The 16304-nt window shown below is 62.6% G+C and overlaps 1 protein-coding gene and 1 long non-coding RNA gene across 3 annotated transcripts; one reads left to right on the top strand and one right to left on the bottom strand.

Moving 5' to 3' along the window:
• Positions 1–36: 36 nt before the first annotated feature.
• Positions 37–12980, bottom strand: AGPAT2 (1-acylglycerol-3-phosphate O-acyltransferase 2). 2 transcript variants are annotated; one of them, XM_038548749.1, is made up of 6 exons: positions 12688–12980; positions 3904–4037; positions 3349–3524; positions 3057–3152; positions 1465–1537; positions 37–673 (listed from the first exon to the last, which is right to left on the bottom strand). In XM_038548749.1, the coding sequence occupies exons 1-6, from the start codon at positions 12867–12869 to the stop codon at positions 510–512; spliced, it is 825 nt and encodes a 274-aa protein (XP_038404677.1). In that variant the 5' UTR covers positions 12870–12980; the 3' UTR covers positions 37–509. The 2 variants fall into 2 exon arrangements, with proteins under 2 accessions (XP_038404677.1, XP_038404678.1); XM_038548750.1 differs by lacking the exon at positions 12688–12980 and adding an exon at positions 11938–12142.
• Positions 12981–13226: 246 nt separating this feature from the next.
• On the top strand, positions 13227–13960 carry LOC102151407. Its single transcript, XR_005364804.1, has 2 exons — positions 13227–13655; positions 13798–13960. It is a non-coding gene; the product is annotated as an uncharacterized LOC102151407 (long non-coding RNA).
• The last annotated feature ends 2344 nt before the right edge of the window (positions 13961–16304 follow it).

Below are 16304 nucleotides of genomic sequence, written 5' to 3'. Positions count from 1 at the left end.
GCCACCCACCCGCCCCAAGTGACCACAGCTCACCAGGCACTCGGAGACTTCATTTATTAAAAAACACGGACGGAGTGCAGTGTCTGGCAGGCTTGCTCCCAGGCTCCCCTGAGGTCCAGGTTGCACAAGACTGATGTGTGCCCCTCACCTCCAGAGTCCCACTTCTCCCCAAGGGCCGGGGCTGGCCATGCAGCCTGCAGGCCCAGACTCTGGCCAATCGTCCGGAGGCCCCAGGCCATGTAGTTTAGCCCTGCTCCGCCAGCCCCACTGGGCCCCAGGCCTGCTCCCGGGTCCCTGAGGCATGAGGATGGGCTTCTGGGGAAGGCTCCAGACTTTCCTCTGGGGGACGTCAGGACCAGGGACAGGACCTGCATCCGGGGCCCAGAGGAAAGCTGGGGGACCTTCAGCAGTAGGACACAGTGATGTTCAGCTGTCAGGGCAGGGAGGAGGTTCCTCTGTCCCATCTCTAGCCAGGCCCTGCCTCAGCCAGGCCTCGGCTACTGGGCTGCCTAGGAGCCCTGCCTCGCAGTGGCCCCATTCTCCTGGGCGATCTTGGATATGCGGAAGAACGTGGTCCTCATGGCCTGGTGGCAGGTGTCCATAAGCTTGGGGACGTCTGCGACTGTGAGGCCGCTGGTGGGGATGGCATCCAGCACCTCCACCCTGATTGTTCCTATTGGGGGTGAGCTGCATCAGTGCCTGGCCACCTGACCCAGGCCTGCTGCCCTGGCACCCCTGCAGCCTCCTGTCCCTGCTCCAGTGCCCTTCTGCTCCTCCGCCACCTGCTGGTTTTCTCTGTGCAGCAGCCCAAGGCCCAGGCCAGGAACCAAGCCTGGTTCCATTTTGGACACCCTGGTCTCAGGTGTTGGTTTTTAATTGACAATAATCCTCGTAATCAAACACTTAGCTTCTAAGTCTGCCTTTGGTGGGTTCTGACAGCCACATGCTCCCTGACGGGGCCCCACCCAGGGTACAGAGCATTCCCTCCCCCAGAAGTGTCCCCCACCGCTTCCCGGCCCCCCCCCCATCTTCCATGGTGGCCTAGATGAGGGAGGACGCAGCCCGGCTCCTCCCCCCCCCCCCCCGCCCCGCCCCGCGCTGCCCTTCGACCTTTGACCCTACCCTCCCACCCAGGCCCTAGGAGCCCACATTGAGGGCCAGGACCAGGAGGGCTGGGAGTGGCCCCCGAGCTCCACAGCGTTGGGCACCTGGGAGCACTACCCAGCCTGTGCCACAGTGCATGGACTCGGGTACCCTAGGCCCCTCTGCTGGGAAGCGGGCCCATGACTGCCCAGCTCAGCTTGCAGCTGCAATTCCGGATCCTTCCTGCCTCCTTTCACTCACCAATTGGTCAGTGGCCTACAGTGACCACCCAGAAATGGGAACTGTCCCATCAGGGGCCTGGGCATCCTAGTAAGCAAGCATGAGCCAGGCTGCATGTGCATGCAGGGGCTGGGGCGCTACCTGAGCTGAAGAGCTTCGTCTTGGGGTTGTAGAAGGAGGAGAAGCTGGAGTAGACGATGGGGATGATAGGCACCTGTGGGCGGGAAGCCGTGCTGCCTGAGGACATGCAAGCCCCAAGGACCAGCTAGCAGGGGTGGCCCCGCCCTGCCACCTACCTGCCTCCAGGCCCTTCCACGCATTGACCCCTGGGCCAGGGACACCTTTCATGCCCTGGGTTAATGATCACCCCGAGGTGCTGCTTCTTACGCTGGTGCCTTCCAGGAATACAGCCGGACCTGCCCCCTGCCCCCTGCCCGCCTCCAGCTGCCCCCAGCACTCCACAAACTCACCCTGCACACCTTCACTCAAGCATCCCCTCCACCAGGAAGCCTTCCTGGGCTGGCACATGTCCATGAGTCATGTCTGTGCCCCCCCTCCCCTACAGTTTAGGCAGAGGTTACTTTGGCCCTTCTGCCCACCCCTCCCCCATCCTTAAGCCGGGCAGGGGGGAGGGGACACCTAGGGTGATCATTAACCCTGGCAGTCAGGGAGCCTCTCCCTGGTACCAGTAGGGATGAGGCCTGGGACCTGGGTAGGTAGGCTGCAGTCTGGGAGGCCCTGGGGGGGAGACCACCAGACCCCAGCAGAGCCACCGCGTCCTCCCTCCTTTCCCGGCAGCCCCCGGCGTGTGGCAAGGTGCCCCCCACCTCCCGCAGGCCCAGGGTCCTCCACCCGTCCCTGTTTCCCCACCCCCCAGGGGCGCAGCTGGCTGCCTCTGAAGGGAGAGCTGCACCTGGCCCAGCTCAGGGCCGACACCAGGGGGCGCCAGAGGCCACCGGCACAGTGGGAGCGCAGAAGCAGCGCCACGGGGGCTCCGGGGTGGAGGGTGGGGGGCAGACCCGCATTGGGCAGGACGGAGCCCCTACCCTGGCCGCTGACAATGACTTTTCCCTGCACAAGCTCCCCCAACAGCACCCGGAGTGGAACAGGGCACCCTCCACCCACCAGGGCGCACTGCCGGCGCATGGGCACACTCCCCCGTCCCGGCCTCACCCCAAGCGCCTCCTGGGTGGAGACCCACGCGGAGGTCCAGGCCCAGTGACCTACAGAGGCCCACCACACAGTTGCAGCTCGCTCTGTCCAGCCCTGCCCCCAGCTCGGGTCCTGCTCACGGGGCTTCCCAGCCCTGCCCCAGCCCTGCCCCAGCCCTGCCCCAGCCCTGCCCCAGCTTGCGGCCCACAGCACCGAACAAGCACTTGGCCTTCCTGAGAGCTCCCAGCAAGTAGGCCCACAGCCTCTGCCTTCTGGGGGCCCTGCCTGGCTGGCTACGGGGGCGGGGGTGCTGAAGCCCCAGGCGCCAGCCCCCAGGTGACAAGTGTGATGGTACCTGGTTGCTGGACCTGCTCAGGCACCAGCCTTGATGCTCAGGGTGGGGAAAGGGCCCAAAGATCTTCCCCCCAGCAGGTCAGAAACCAGGTGCTGCAGGGGCCATAAGGCCCTGTGCCTGCCTGGTGGGAGGTGCTCTGTGAGCCCCGGTGGCCCTAGCCTGGCTAGGCAGTCGCCTCCAGCTTTAAGTCCCCCTGGACCCTCTGGGAGGCAGTGCCCTGAAGTACCTGGGTCTGGATGGCCAGGTAGAAGGCACCTTTCTTGAAAGGTAGCAGGTCTCCATTGTCATTCCGTGTGCCCTCAGGATAGATCCATACTTTGAGCTGCAGGGAGAGGGAGAGGAGGCAGCTGTAGCAGTCCCAGGCCGCCATCCCCTCTTGGGGAGCCCCCCTCCTGGGGAGCCCCATTCTCAGCTGAGACCACCACCCACCTGGCTCATGCACAGCCCTGCCCCTGACCTCTGTGTGCCCAGAGTTGGAGCATCTACATAGCCACGCAGGCCCCGAGCCCCACACTCACATTCTCCCTGACCATGCGCTCGCCTACATCGGCCATCACGGTGACAGCGGTCCTGGAGTGCTGCCGGTTGATGAAGAAGATGCCCCCGAGGTACATAATCAGGCCCACAGGCCCCAAGAAGAGCAGCTCCCGCTTGGCGATCTGCACACAGCGCTCGGGTAGGGCCTCCATAAGGCCTGCAGGTGGCCACGGGGCCCCAGGCAGGTGGGGGTCATGCTCAGAGCCTGGCAGCCACCTCCCCAAGATGGAGAGAACCAGCCCCGTGCCTCGACCACCAACAGGCCTGGGCCGGGTCATGCCTTCCCACTGGCTACCTGGCCAAGCCATTTGGCCTCTCAGCCTGTCACCCTGCATGTAAAGGGAGGGGTGAAGCAGAGCTCCCAGTGCCAGGTGAGAGGCAGAGCCCTGGACCCAGCATCAGGCACACAGAGAGCTGTCATGTCCCCCGGGCCTGGGTCTGCCCTCCTGGCCCCCCAGCTCATCCAGGCCCAGGCTCCACCTCTCTGAAGCAACCCCCCAAGTTCCCCCAGCAGCCCCCCTGCAGCCCTGGCTTACCCATCATGTCCAGGATGCTCTGGTGGTTAGAAATGATGACACAGGGGTGGTCCAACTCCAGCTTCTGGCGACCCTTTATCTCGAAACGAAGGCCAAATACATACTTGAAGCTCAGGACAAACCATTGGATGATCCTGAGGGGAGACGTGGTCAGTGAGAGGGGCCCCACAGCCCTGCACTCCATCTTGGGCTCCGGCCTGGGGACAGAGCCACAGTAAAGAGACAGCCCCCCCCCCCCGCACCGCAGACGGAGCCCTGGCAAGCCCTCTCATGGGCTGTGCACGGCCTTGAATTCACCTTCCCCCCAAAGGCCTCTAGGTCCCATCCCTCAGGGGACAGTGCGAGCTGCCCCATCTCCCCCGTGCTGGCAGGAACACGGAGGATCAAGCACAGAAGGGGCGAGGCCTCCAGGTGCTGGACCCCTGGCAAAGGGGAGGGCATCCACTTGTACATCTGTTTTCCGGGGACCTACTGCGTTGCCCTGCCCTCACCCCACACCCTTGCTTGTTCAGCCAGGGGCAGCTGGAAAGGGACCGGGGCTAGGCTGGGTCTCCGTGTCAGTGACCCAAACCCCAACACGGAGGGGTGCCTGGCTGGCTCGGTTGGTATGATGCCTGATCTCAGGGTTATAGATCCAAACCCTGTGGGGGGTAGGGATTACTTGTAAAATCATTAAAAAGTAAGAAAATAAAAAACCCAACAGAGACAGAGAGAGAGAGATCCCTGCACCCCTGCAGAGGTCATGGGCCCCCACCCACACGCCCTGGGGAAGGAGGCCCGGCCAAGGGAAGGGACCATCCCTGCAGGACAGTGCCACCCCAGGGAGAAGGCAGCCATAGCGAGTGCAGAGCTTTGCAGGGGCTGAAGATTGCTTGGGAAGAAGGAGAAGAGCCACCCCGATGAGAGGAGCACAGCCAGCCAGGGCTTACACCCCTACCCCTGTCCTCGGAGCAACCCCACCCTCCCCTTCTCATGGCCTACAGCTTGAATGACTGCCCGGGGTGATGGAGAGAGTCAGGGAGCCAGGTGTGTGTGGGCCTGGGCCTCCCTGGCTTCAAGTCTGCAGCCCTTCCAGCCCTGGCGCCCTAAGGATCTGCCCCAGAGCATCACGACCTCCTGGGGCCACATCCAGGCCTCATTGGCAGGCTTGAATGGCTCTGTGTGTGGGGACACATCTGCAGGTGCTGGCTGGTCCTGGAGAGCGCAGCGGGGACAGTGCTCCTACTGGAACAGGCTCCATTAAGGGTCAGCCTGCAGGGTGATGGAGCCCAAGGCCTGGGGCTTGGTGCTCTGTAAACCCTCCCTGCCCATCCCCTGTGGGAGGCAGGGGGCTGCACATATGCCACCCACTGGGCCAAGGGGTTCCGGCCCAGAGCTGTTCTGCTGTCACAGAGGTTCGGGCAGCCCTCCCTCCCCCGCTCCCGAGCCCCCGTTATCTGATCTCGCCAACAGTCCTCGTGGCAGGGGAGAGATTTCCACTTTCTGCAGGAGGGGGAGTAGCCACGCAGGGCCTGGAGACGCCTCTGGACAGAGCGGATTCAGGACAGGCTCAAAGCCAGACTCTGGCTTTTTTAAATCATCGTAAAATGCACATGGCCCAGAATGTACCGACTTAAGTGCTGCTCGGTGCACATTCAGGGGCGTCCCCTCCATCCGTCCCCAGAACGTGTTCTTCCCAGACTCTATCCCGAGATACATGGGCCTCCTGTCCTGCAGCCCCTGCACCCAGTGCCTGTGGATTGGGTCCCTCCAGGCCTCCTGGGGGCCAACCCCTTGGGATCTGTCCTTCCACGTCTGAAAAGCCAGCCTCTCCCTCAGCTGTGCCCCTTTCACAGAACAGAGCTCCTGTGAGAGGGCAGTTACCATCATCCTGTCACAGATGGGGACACCGAGGCTCAGGGCTGCCTGCACCGTTAGACCAGCCGTCCTCCCCAGGATCTGCCAGCCGCGGCCAGATCGGGCCTGACCCACCCAGTCCGTCCCCACCCCTCACCAGGCCCCAGACTCGCGGAACAAGCTGAGCGGCCGCCCTGCCTCCAAGGGCCCAGGTGGCACCGTCCATGGAGAGTCCACGCTTGTTTTGGTTCAGGTCATGCTTAGGATTGTGGGACGGAGTCTCACATGGAGCTGCAGGTCCTGCACTCCAGGGGAAGGCTGCTTCCCTGCTCCTCTGCCCCTTCCCCTGCTGTGTGTGCTCTTTCAAATAAATAAATCTTAAAAAAAGAAGAAAAGAAATCTGGTCCCTCTTTCAGGATCTGATCCTAAGGCAGGCACAAGGCAGGCAGGCCTGCAATCCTCCAGCGTGGTCTCTTCTTTTTTTTTTTTTTTTCTTAAAGATTTTATTTATTCATGAGAGACACAGAGAGAGAGACAGAGACACAGGCAAAGGGAGAAGCAGGCTCCATGCAGGGAGCCTGATGTGGGACCCGATCCTGGGACTCCGAGATCACGCCCTGGGCCGAAGGCAGGCGCTAAAATACTGAGCCACCTGGGGATCCCTAGCGTGGTCTCTTCTAAGGGGCGCCCGGCAGGCTTAGCCAGTGGAGAGTGTGGCTCTTGATCTCCGGGTTGTGAGTTCAAGCCCCACGTGGGGCGAAAGGATTACTTAAAAATAAAGTCTTAAAAAAGAAAAATCTGAAAGGGTCTGAATGTCCCAGTGTGGGAAGAGGTGGGGTGGAGCCAGTGAGGCCTGGACGCCAAGTCCTGCAGTGACAGGTCACAAGCGCCTCCTGCTGGCCAAGGAGCGCGTTCTCTCTGCTGGAGGCACCTGCTGGCTTCTCTCTCTCTCTCTCTCTCCAAATTATGGCAAAATATATGTCACATAAAGTCTATGATTTTAATTATTTTTTAATATTTTATTTATTTGAGACAGAGCATGAGCAGGAAGGAAGGGCATAGGGAGAGGGGGAAGCAGGCTCTTCACTGAGCCGGGAGCCCCACGTAGGACTCCACCCCAGGACCCCGGGATCATGACTGAAGCCCAAGGCAGACGCTTCATTGACTGTGCCACCCAGGCACCCCAACATTTCAATCGTTTTTAAATGTCCGATCATTGGCATTAAATCCACCCACACGGTTGTGCAGTCGTCCCCACCATCCATCTCCAGGATTCTTCTCTACTTCCTATTTGGATTTCTTTGCATATTTAATTTAAGGGATTGACTGCAAACTGGTTTTTCTGGAACTGGGAGGTCCTGTGCAGAGATGTCCGCCAGTGGGCAGCCCAGGGCGGCAGGGCACAGAGCAGCATGCTCTGCACACCTGCAAGAGGGATGCATCTGCGCGACCCAGAACACACGCCAGCCACTGCTGCCCAAGAAGGGCACCCCTAGTCCTAGAGGGGACAAAGCATTCTCTGCAGGCCATACCCGCCCACCTGCCTTCTTCTTGTCACAGTTTCAAGGTTTTTAGTAAAAGTGTTGAGAAAGTCTATCATTTTAACAGTTTTCTCAATGTGAGAAGAAGCAAACCAAGCTTTGCTGCAGTTCCTGCAGGCAGCACATGTTTCTGGGTGCCCAGCAGGCCCTGCCTGGGAGACAAAGCCTGGAGGGTCCCTGCTGGGGGAAGGAAGAGCACACTTACAACGTGGAGGCAGGTGGGAGTGCTCCCTCCCCTGCGCTGTGCCGAGGGTGTGACAGGAGCCCTCAGTTTTGTTCAGAGGGCAGCCCCACAAGGTGGGCACACTCGGGACACCCACCCCACAAATGAGGGGTGTCTAGGCTAAGCAGTTAGGCCACTTGCTAGAGGTCTCACAGCAGGGAAGCTGGGATGGCGGGAATCCGCCTCCTAACCTGGTTTTTGGAAAACAAGTGAAAAACCCCAGGTAAAGGACATGCCGGAGGAGCGGTGAGGATCCAGGATTGCATGATGGAATTCCAGAATTGCAAAAGCTACGTTCTTTCCCTTCCCCAAGGCCCTGTAGACCCCACCCAGCAGGGATGGTGGTGACGCTGTCCCCTCAGCCAGCCTACAGCAGCCGCCACTGTGCCCTGACTGTCTACCTCACCTGACTGCCCCTCCGCCAGCCGCAGGGCTGGGGGGCTGCCCCATCAGAAGCCAGGGCCCCAGAGCTTGAAGCAGGTGTCCCTGGCGCTGGCCCCAAGACAGGTCACACTACTCTAGTCCCCAATTCCCCAGGGGAGGCTAGCGAAGGTGGAACCAAGGTTACCTGAAGCCCAAGCGGCCTGGGGTGGGCTGAGGGCCTGACTTTCCAGAAGCACTGCTGCCAGTAGCCAGGTGGGGGGCTGGTGTCACCTTTACACCTCAAGCCTCCCCCCCACTCCCCCTAGCCTCCCCGAGCAGGACCAGTCCTCAAGCAGATGGGATGCCCTGGCCACCCCTGGATCTTTCTCAGGAGCCCTCTACTTAACCCCAGACTTGAACCGCTGAGAACACCTGAGCACAGTAAACACCACGGATCCTGCTGGAGCCCACGGGAGCCCACAGGAGCCCACAGGAGCCCATGGGAGCCCAGGCTCACTCCCATCCAGCCTCCTTGGACTTTCTGTGCTCAGCCTGAGGACACCCAGGCCCTTCCCAGGCTCTGGGTGAGACAGATCAGATCCTGGTCCCTGCTCACTAGCCATGACCTTGGGTATTGTGCTTGACCCCAGCCCCCCACCAAGGTTCCATTCCAGCCTGTGAAAGGAGATTGAATCCAGGACGCTGAGACCCCCAGGGGCAACTGTGATGATGAGGTCACAAGCAGATAAGAGGAACCCAGAGTAGGTGGCACAAGAGCCCCCAGCCATCTGTTCCACAGACTCCAGGCAGCTGGAAGAAGTTCAAGGCCAGGCCCTGGCCACCTGCTGACCTTTGCCCTCAGCCCCTGGCCTTGGGCTACATTACTATCCCAGCGGGTGGCTGTTTTAACTGAGGCAGGCCAGTCCTCAGCCAGACCCCTCTGGGTGGTCCTCAGTGGGGCTCACCTGGGGATACCCCTGCCAGGAAGGCCACACAGAGCCACCAATCTGCTCGGGGAATAGGAGGCCCCAGAGAGACACCTGGCAGAGCAGGAATGTTTTCCAACAAGTGTCTTACAAGCTGGAGCACAAAGAGGGGACATCCCTGGGGTGGGGTGGGGTTTCCAGCCTGAGCAGAACCCCACGGCGGGTAAGAAGGGCAGTCCGGGGCGAGCAGGAGCCTGGGGACAGGGTAGGGCCAGCAAGCCAGGATGTTCAGAGCTGACCCAGGATGTTCAGGACTGCGGGGAGCTCTGGTTTCTGGGCCTGCAGGAGCACATCCAGGGAAGGGAGTCTGCCACTGGCCATCCTACTCCAAGAGAAACAAAGGCAGACCCTCTGGCAAAACCAGGATCCCTGGCCAGCCCCCACGTGCCACGGGGCTCCCGGACTGCACTGGGTCCCCATCCATGCCCTCCCCAGGGCACAAACTACGGAGTGGCTGGAGCGCTGGCTAAGAAGCCAGACTCTGACGGGAGCAATCCCCTCTCCTCCCTGCTGGAGCCTCCTCACGGGCTGCACAAACGGAAGAGCCTCGCTGCCCCACCTGCCTGGAAGTGGAGAGCTGTCCACCCACTATTTGCATCCCAGCCATTTGGGAGAATGCAGAAGCAGGCAGTCCAGCCCCAAGGCCCTGCCGTAGCAGTGGCATATTGGTCCCTGAGCACAGGGGAGCCACAGGATGGAAGGGGCTGGAAGCTCTCCATGCACCCGGGCCGCCCCGCTCTGGTCTCCTTCCATGCACAAAAAGCTCATGCCTCCAGTGAGGAGGCCGTCACTAGGGTTTCCTGATCCTGCAGCCAAACTCAACGTTCACGCACACAGAGCAATCTCACACTTGTCTCTGGCAAAGGGCATCTGCCTCCTGGGGTGAGAAAACGTGGTCTCATACTCCACCCAAGCCTGATACACAGGCCCCAGCCAGCCTGGAGGGATCCTTGGTCTCAGCCCCCAGCGGGTCAGAGTCTCCTCGGCTCTTCTGTTCCCATCACTGTTCCCTGTACCCTCAGAGCTGGACTCTAGCAGGCAAAGGCCTCCTTAGCGAGGGCCTGGCCTGCGGCTGCTCAGACATGAAAGCAGGGAGGGGACAGAGCAGGGCTGCTCCCCCAACTCCAGGCACCCAGAGCCCGGGTCTTGGGTCCCATGGCCGCCCTGGCACCGCCCCGCCCTCGTGCTGGGTGGGCAAGGGGAAGCACAGACCGTGTCCTGCGGAGTCACTGCTGGTGGGTCTGCACCCCATCTCCACCACCTCCTAGCTCTGGGGACTCCAGAGGACAGCCTCTTCCCTCCTCCCGCCGCTCAGGAGGCCTTAGCTTCAGGCGGCACCTCCAACCCTCCATCTGTGCCCGCAGTGGAGGCAGGAGGTGAGAGGAGAGACAATGGCGTCCAGGGAGGGGGGTCATTGGCGGGATTGGAGAGGAGCAGCCAGATGCCCCGGGGCGCTGGGGGGTCAGGACAGACAGTGGAGGGGGTACCTGGAGGGGCCGCAACAAGGGAGTGGGGACCCTCTGCTCAGCCCCTCAGGCACCTCCGCCTCCAGTCTCCTGGGTCCTGTCCCGGGGCAATGCAGCAGCTCCCCCCCACCACCGGCCTGCCCCGTGGGGGACTTCCTGCCCCCAGCATGCCCCACCGGCACCCCCACTTCAGCTACAGCCGGCGGGGGGTCTTGAGAGTCATCACTGTGACCCTTCCCTGTGGGATCTAGGGGTCCAGGGGAAGGGGGCTGTGACCCCTCCCCGGGGAGAAGAGCACCTGCTGTCACCTGTCAGTGTCCTGGGGTGGCCCCTTCACAGAGCCAAGTCTGGGAGCTGCCCCGGCGTGGGAAAGCAGTAGGAAGCTTCTATTGAGTCCTCTCAGAGCCTCTAGGGTCCCTGGGGGGGACCAGAATCTCAGGTGAGACTGGGACTGAGAGCCAACACCAGGGGCCAGAGGTGCAAGGCCAAGGGAAGGCCTGATCAAAAAGGGAACTGGGGACTGCCGACTTGATCCCTGGGAAGTTCTGAGGCCTGAGTCAGTCCTTTAAAAAGACAAGGAAGCTGCTCATAAAGAGGCCGTCTGATGACACAGTGTGTAAAGGAGGGTCACCTCCTGGTTTTCCGGTCACTGCTGCTGAAAACCTGCTCTGGGCCCAGCTCTCCACCCACGCCGCAGGACGGCTAGACTCAGGCCTTCCCGAGGCCTCAGAACCAGATGTGCTGTCCACAGGCCTGGCTCTAGGAGGGCAGCGCTGCCTCCAAGAAGCCCATCAGCCTGTCGCTCCCTGAACCCACACCCCTCACCCTGCCTTGAGGCCAGCCCCCAGCTAGGGCTGAGAGGAGGCTCCAGCTGTGAGCCTGCTGCCTGCAGGGGACCCTAGGACCTTAACGTAAGGCCCAACCTCCAGAGAGGTGCATTGCCTCAGGCGCCCCCACCCCAGAGTGGTGTTGGCCCAGCTTGGAGGAACTCCCTGGAAACAGGTCCTCCCCTCCCCAGGGCCATTCCATGCGGTTAGACTACCAGAAGGGCCACACAGGGGCTGTCCCTGGGGTCGGCACTCCCTGGGATGCTGGCCTGGACCATGCTGGAGGTGGGCAGGGGCACCAGAGACCCATGAGCAAGTCCACTGAGTCCTCACCTACTCTGGGTACTACAGGAAAGCCACAAACCCCTGAAGACAGGGTCCAGGGGACCCGGCGAGGGCCAGTCCCGACAGCACCCGCTGGCTGGATGGACAGGGCAGAGTTGGCATAAAGTCAGCACCCCTCACCCGCTGCCCCTGTGAGCATGCAGGGGACTGGTTGCTCAGGGACCTCTGTCCCCACGGCAGGCCACAGCCAAGAAGCCATTGCAAAAGCCACAGAGAGAAATGTTGGCAACATCCCTCCTGGGACCAGAAACCGGGAGAGAAGGCAGGAAGAAGCCCCCGCCCCTTAGCACCTGACCCAGAGAGGCCCCCAACTCTTGAGGCCTGCCTGACCTCTCCGCCCCACACCCACCAGCCACAGAGGTGTCCACTGAAGGATCCCAGCCACCTCTGCCTTCCTTCCACCGTGAGGCTGGACCTCAAGGGCCCAAGCTTCCCGGAGCCTCTTACCTTCTCAGGGGCCCCGCAGGGAAGGCGGGGCTCCAGGCCGAAACGGAGCACAGGTGCATTTATCACCTGGCGGGTGGCAGGAGGGGGCGCGCAGAGGACAGGCACGCCTGGCTGTAAAGCCCGGTCCAGGCAGGGCGGTGCTCCAGCAAAGCTCCCCAGGGGCGAGCCCGGCCGGCGGCTGCTCCTTCCCCGCGGGCGGGGCCGGTGGCGCCCCTCCCAGCTGGCCCGCCGCCCAGCCTCCCCGCGCGCCGCTCCGCCGCCCGCCACCGCGCCCCGAACGCCCTGCGCGTCCCGCGGGCCCTTTGGCGGGGCTCAAGGACGCGGCGGCGCCGCGCCGGATACTGACACACTGTTTAAATCCCTCGGGGATCGCGCCCCGCCGGGGCCTCGGCCGGGCGCGGAGACATTGTGACGTGGGCTCCCGCGGACACGTGCCCGCCCCCGCCGCGCTCTCCCCGCTGCGCGGCTGGAGAGCCCCGGAGCCGCGGGAGCCCCGCGAGCCGCGGGCGGGGCAGGAAGGAGAGACGCGAGAGAAGAAAGTTAGGGAAGCGGAAGCGGGCGGCGGCCCGCGCCCCGCTCCGCCCCGGCGCCGTCCCCGCCGCGGCTGGTACTGTCCCCCGCAGCCGGCACTGTCCCCCCTCCCCGCCGTCGCAGTCCCCGCGCACCCCGACCCCGCCCGGCGCTCCCCGCCCCGCCCCGCCCCGCCCCAGCCCGGCCCCCGGCCCCCGGCCCCGGCCCCGGCCCCCTTGCCTCATGTTTTCCACGCTCCGGCCGCCGTGGCGCAGCAGGCAGACGACCGAGGCGGCGGTGGAGGCCAGGACGCAGAGCGCGCAGTACAGAGTGATCCTGCTGTAGAACCTGACGGAGCGGCTCAGCTGCACAAGCAGCAGCAGCAGCAGCAGCGCCGCGGTCACCCACGGCCACAGCTCCATGACCCCGCCGCGCCCAGACCGCGCCCTGGCCGCCGGTCCCCGGAGCCCCGACGGCGGCGCCGGCCCCGGCTCCCTCTCCGCGCTCCCCGGGCAGGCGCGAGGACGACGGGTGGGCTGGCGACAGCTGGCCTCCTCCCGCGCGCCCGCGCCCCTTATTGCGCCGGCGGAGGGGCGGGGCGGCCCGGGGCGGAGAGGGGAGCGAGCGCGCCCAGGAAGCTGCTAGGTGAGGCGCGCCCCGCCCCGCGACTGCCCGGCGGCCGCGCGGTCCCCGGGGGCCGCCCCGCCCCGCCCCGCGACACTCCCCCTGCCCGGGCCGGCCCCTGGGTCACCTGGCTCCTGGCGGCGCCCCCCCCACCCCCCCTGCGGCCCCCGCAGCCGGTTAGCCTGAACTCTGGCACCGCCCCCCACGCCACAGTCTGGGCCTCTGCCGCGCGCCCTGCCTCCTGTTGCCCACATCCCCGCGGCCCCTGAGCCCAGAAGCATGCTTCTAAAGGCGACCCAAGGACGCGACCGGTGGCAGCCGGGTCACCAGCCAGCCACACAAAGGAGACCCTGAACCTTGCCCGAATGACTGCCACCTGGGCCACCTGGGCCACCTGCGTCACCTCCTTCGGGTACCCTGGTACGGTTGCAGGGAGACCCAGCCGGCCCTCAGCAGAGCCTGGTGGGCATACGCAGATTCCTGGCGGAGGCACTAGGAATGGAACAGGTTTCTGAGCCTGGCTGAGGGTGCCTGCTCTGGGTGCCAGGAACAATGTGTCACCGGGGGCCAGGAGCAGATACCGGGTGATTGCATTCACGTCAGTTCAGCCATCTGCCAGGGCCTGGGATGGGAGGAGAGCCCCGCCTGGGCATGCAGGTCAGCGTCCAGGGGCAGGGGCAGCACGTGTCCTCCCCTCTGACTGGCGGTCCTGTGTCTGCTTTCCAGAATGCCGAGGTATGCCTGGCACTCCGAAGGGCATCAGGAAGTATCTTATGGGTCTCTTGGGTTTCTTAGATGCTGAGGCAACCTGTTACCGAAATACTCTACTGACGGCCCCCAAAACAGATCTGGTTTTGCCCACAAATACAGAAGCTTGGCTTTTGAGATACATGGGAACCCGTGGCTCTATGGGAGGTGGGGTTCCCTGCATGGGTGTGGCAGCCTGTTCACAGATGCTCCCAGCGTTGCGCCTTGGGGGAGATCGCTTCAGCCATGGTATACTGGTGGCGTCTCTCAGTGGGACCTTGAGAGTGTCTCAGCTGGGTCTTCATCTGTCTGTGGGTCCATGGCTTTGTGTCACTGTCAATATGCCCACTGGCCTCTTCCACTCTTGCAACATTCTCCCGCTGCTCCTCCAGAGAAAGCCTGGAGCCCTTCAGGGATGGGGCGCTGGCCCCGCCCAGCCTGCAGGCTGTAGGATTTATGGGCCCCTGGGCAGGCGGGTAGCAAGACCTGAGGAGAGCATGTGGGGGGGTGGGAGTGGGTAGCCTGCATTCAGAGGTGTGGCCGGCAGCGGGGTGGAGCCTGGATCACGTTGGGCTTCTTAGCTGTAAGCAGTGCCTGCTGCTGACCCTCAGCGGACCTCCACCGACCAGATGAACGGAATCCAGGCCTCACACCCCTGCAGGGCAGAAAGGGCCACTTTACCCAGGGCCCCTTTACTCCCTTCTGGTCCCTGAGCAGCACCCTTTCCAGGGGGACCCCTCCATGTAGGTCACCCACCTTGTCCTGCCTCACCAGAACCCCTTCCTAGCACTTCCTGTGACTTGGTGACATGTGTGTAGGTTTGTGCGTTTGCTGAGCTTCACTGACCCCGGTCAGAGGGCACCTTCATTGGGACCCATCTGTCTTGTTCGCGGGTGTATGACCAGCACTGAGAAGGATACCCGGCGTGCAGTAGGTACTCCCGGCAAATGCATCCCCGTTTTACAGGTGGAAGATGGCCTCCCAGAGGTAACACTCACCCCACTGGAGTGACAGGGGAGGTCACTGTGCCCCACACCTGCTGCCCAGGGGCTGCCAGGTGCCGTGGGACTACCCTATCCGCGAGTTCCCAGGTGGGCAGTGGTTCTGGCCACACCGCTGGGGCCTCACACAGACAGTCTGTTACCCAATCTCACCATCGTCCCCAATTTTCTCCTGGGGAAATGTTGAAAGAAAAAACACTTTTCTTCTGATGGGACAAGGGAGGAGGGCTTGGGAGCTGGAGATGCCCATGGAGGGGGGCATCAGGCTCCTCCGGTGTAGATCTGAAAGAGATTCTCAATACTGTAAAGTCCTGTTTGGAAAGCTGATAAGGGACACCTGGGTGGCTCAGCAGTTGAGTGCCTGCCTTCAGCTCAGGTTGTGATCCCGGGGTCCTGGGATCAAGTCCCACATCGAGCTCCCCAGAGGGAGCCTGCTTCTCCCTCTGCCTGTGTCTCTGCCTCTCTGTGTCTCTCATGAATAAATAAAATCTTTACAGAAAAATATAAAAAATAAATGAAAAGCTGACAAAACCTTTTTCTTCTAGAAGGTGAAGCCCTGAAGAATCTTCTGGGTTGGTGGAGAGAAGAGATTTTCTCTTAAATCAGTGGCTCTCAACTAGTAGGGACCAGCATGGCTCTGCTCAGATTCTGCCCTGGAGCATCACCAGAGCAGGGAAGCCCGGTTTGATGGGCAGGGACATGCCAGCGTCCTGTCTGGCCCTGTCAGGGTGCTCGGGGTCCCCACAATGACCCAGGGGAGTGCTGGGTGAGTTCATCACTGAGTCCATCCCAGTCCCTGCCAGGTAACAGCTGAGAGCTCTCCTGGGCATCTCTGGGGCTCAGCACAGCATGTGACACCAGGTAACACATTTGAAGCTGAGTGGTCACCACCACCTAAGGCCCACAGAAGCCCACCGCCAGGAGAAGGGGCCATCACTGGGTACCAGGTGCCGGGCAACAGGAGACACTCTGGGGACATGCTGGCTCCCACAGGCACAGCCACCAGAGGCTGACCTGCCCACCGGCCCATCCACCCACGACTTCCTCCTGCTGGAGCCAGCCTGGGGCTCCATAGCCTCCAGGGTTCTCTCCGGTTGGGTGACACATCTGGAGGGAAGGGCCAAGGCTGTTTCATGCCCGCAGCTGAGATAGAGTGAGCATGATGTGATCCCTCCCCGCCACACGGCATCCGGGGCAGGGGTGGGGCACCCAGCCTCTGAAGTCTCAAGATTTGGCCCCATAGTCCACTTGCCCAATGCACCAGAGCCTCGGTTCCCTATCTATAAACTGGGACACTAGTGTCACGTGGCATGGCTGGGATGACCTGAGCACATGACCCAGGCTGGCCCAGCAAAGGCCACTCCTGACTTTGCATCTTCTGTGTGGAGGTAGGTTCCCAGTGTCTTCACACTTGCCAGGGAGGAAGTAGCACCAGGGACCAGGATGGAAGCCCAGGAAGGGGAGTCAGCCATCCTGCAGGATCAG

The sequence above is a fragment of the Canis lupus genome, chromosome 9, assembly GCF_011100685.1.
Source record: "Canis lupus familiaris isolate Mischka breed German Shepherd chromosome 9, alternate assembly UU_Cfam_GSD_1.0, whole genome shotgun sequence".
NCBI classification, from domain to species: Eukaryota; Metazoa; Chordata; class Mammalia; order Carnivora; family Canidae; genus Canis; species Canis lupus.
The sequence above is the reverse complement of the archived record's forward strand: the minus strand, read 5'-3'. Positions and strand labels throughout refer to the sequence as shown.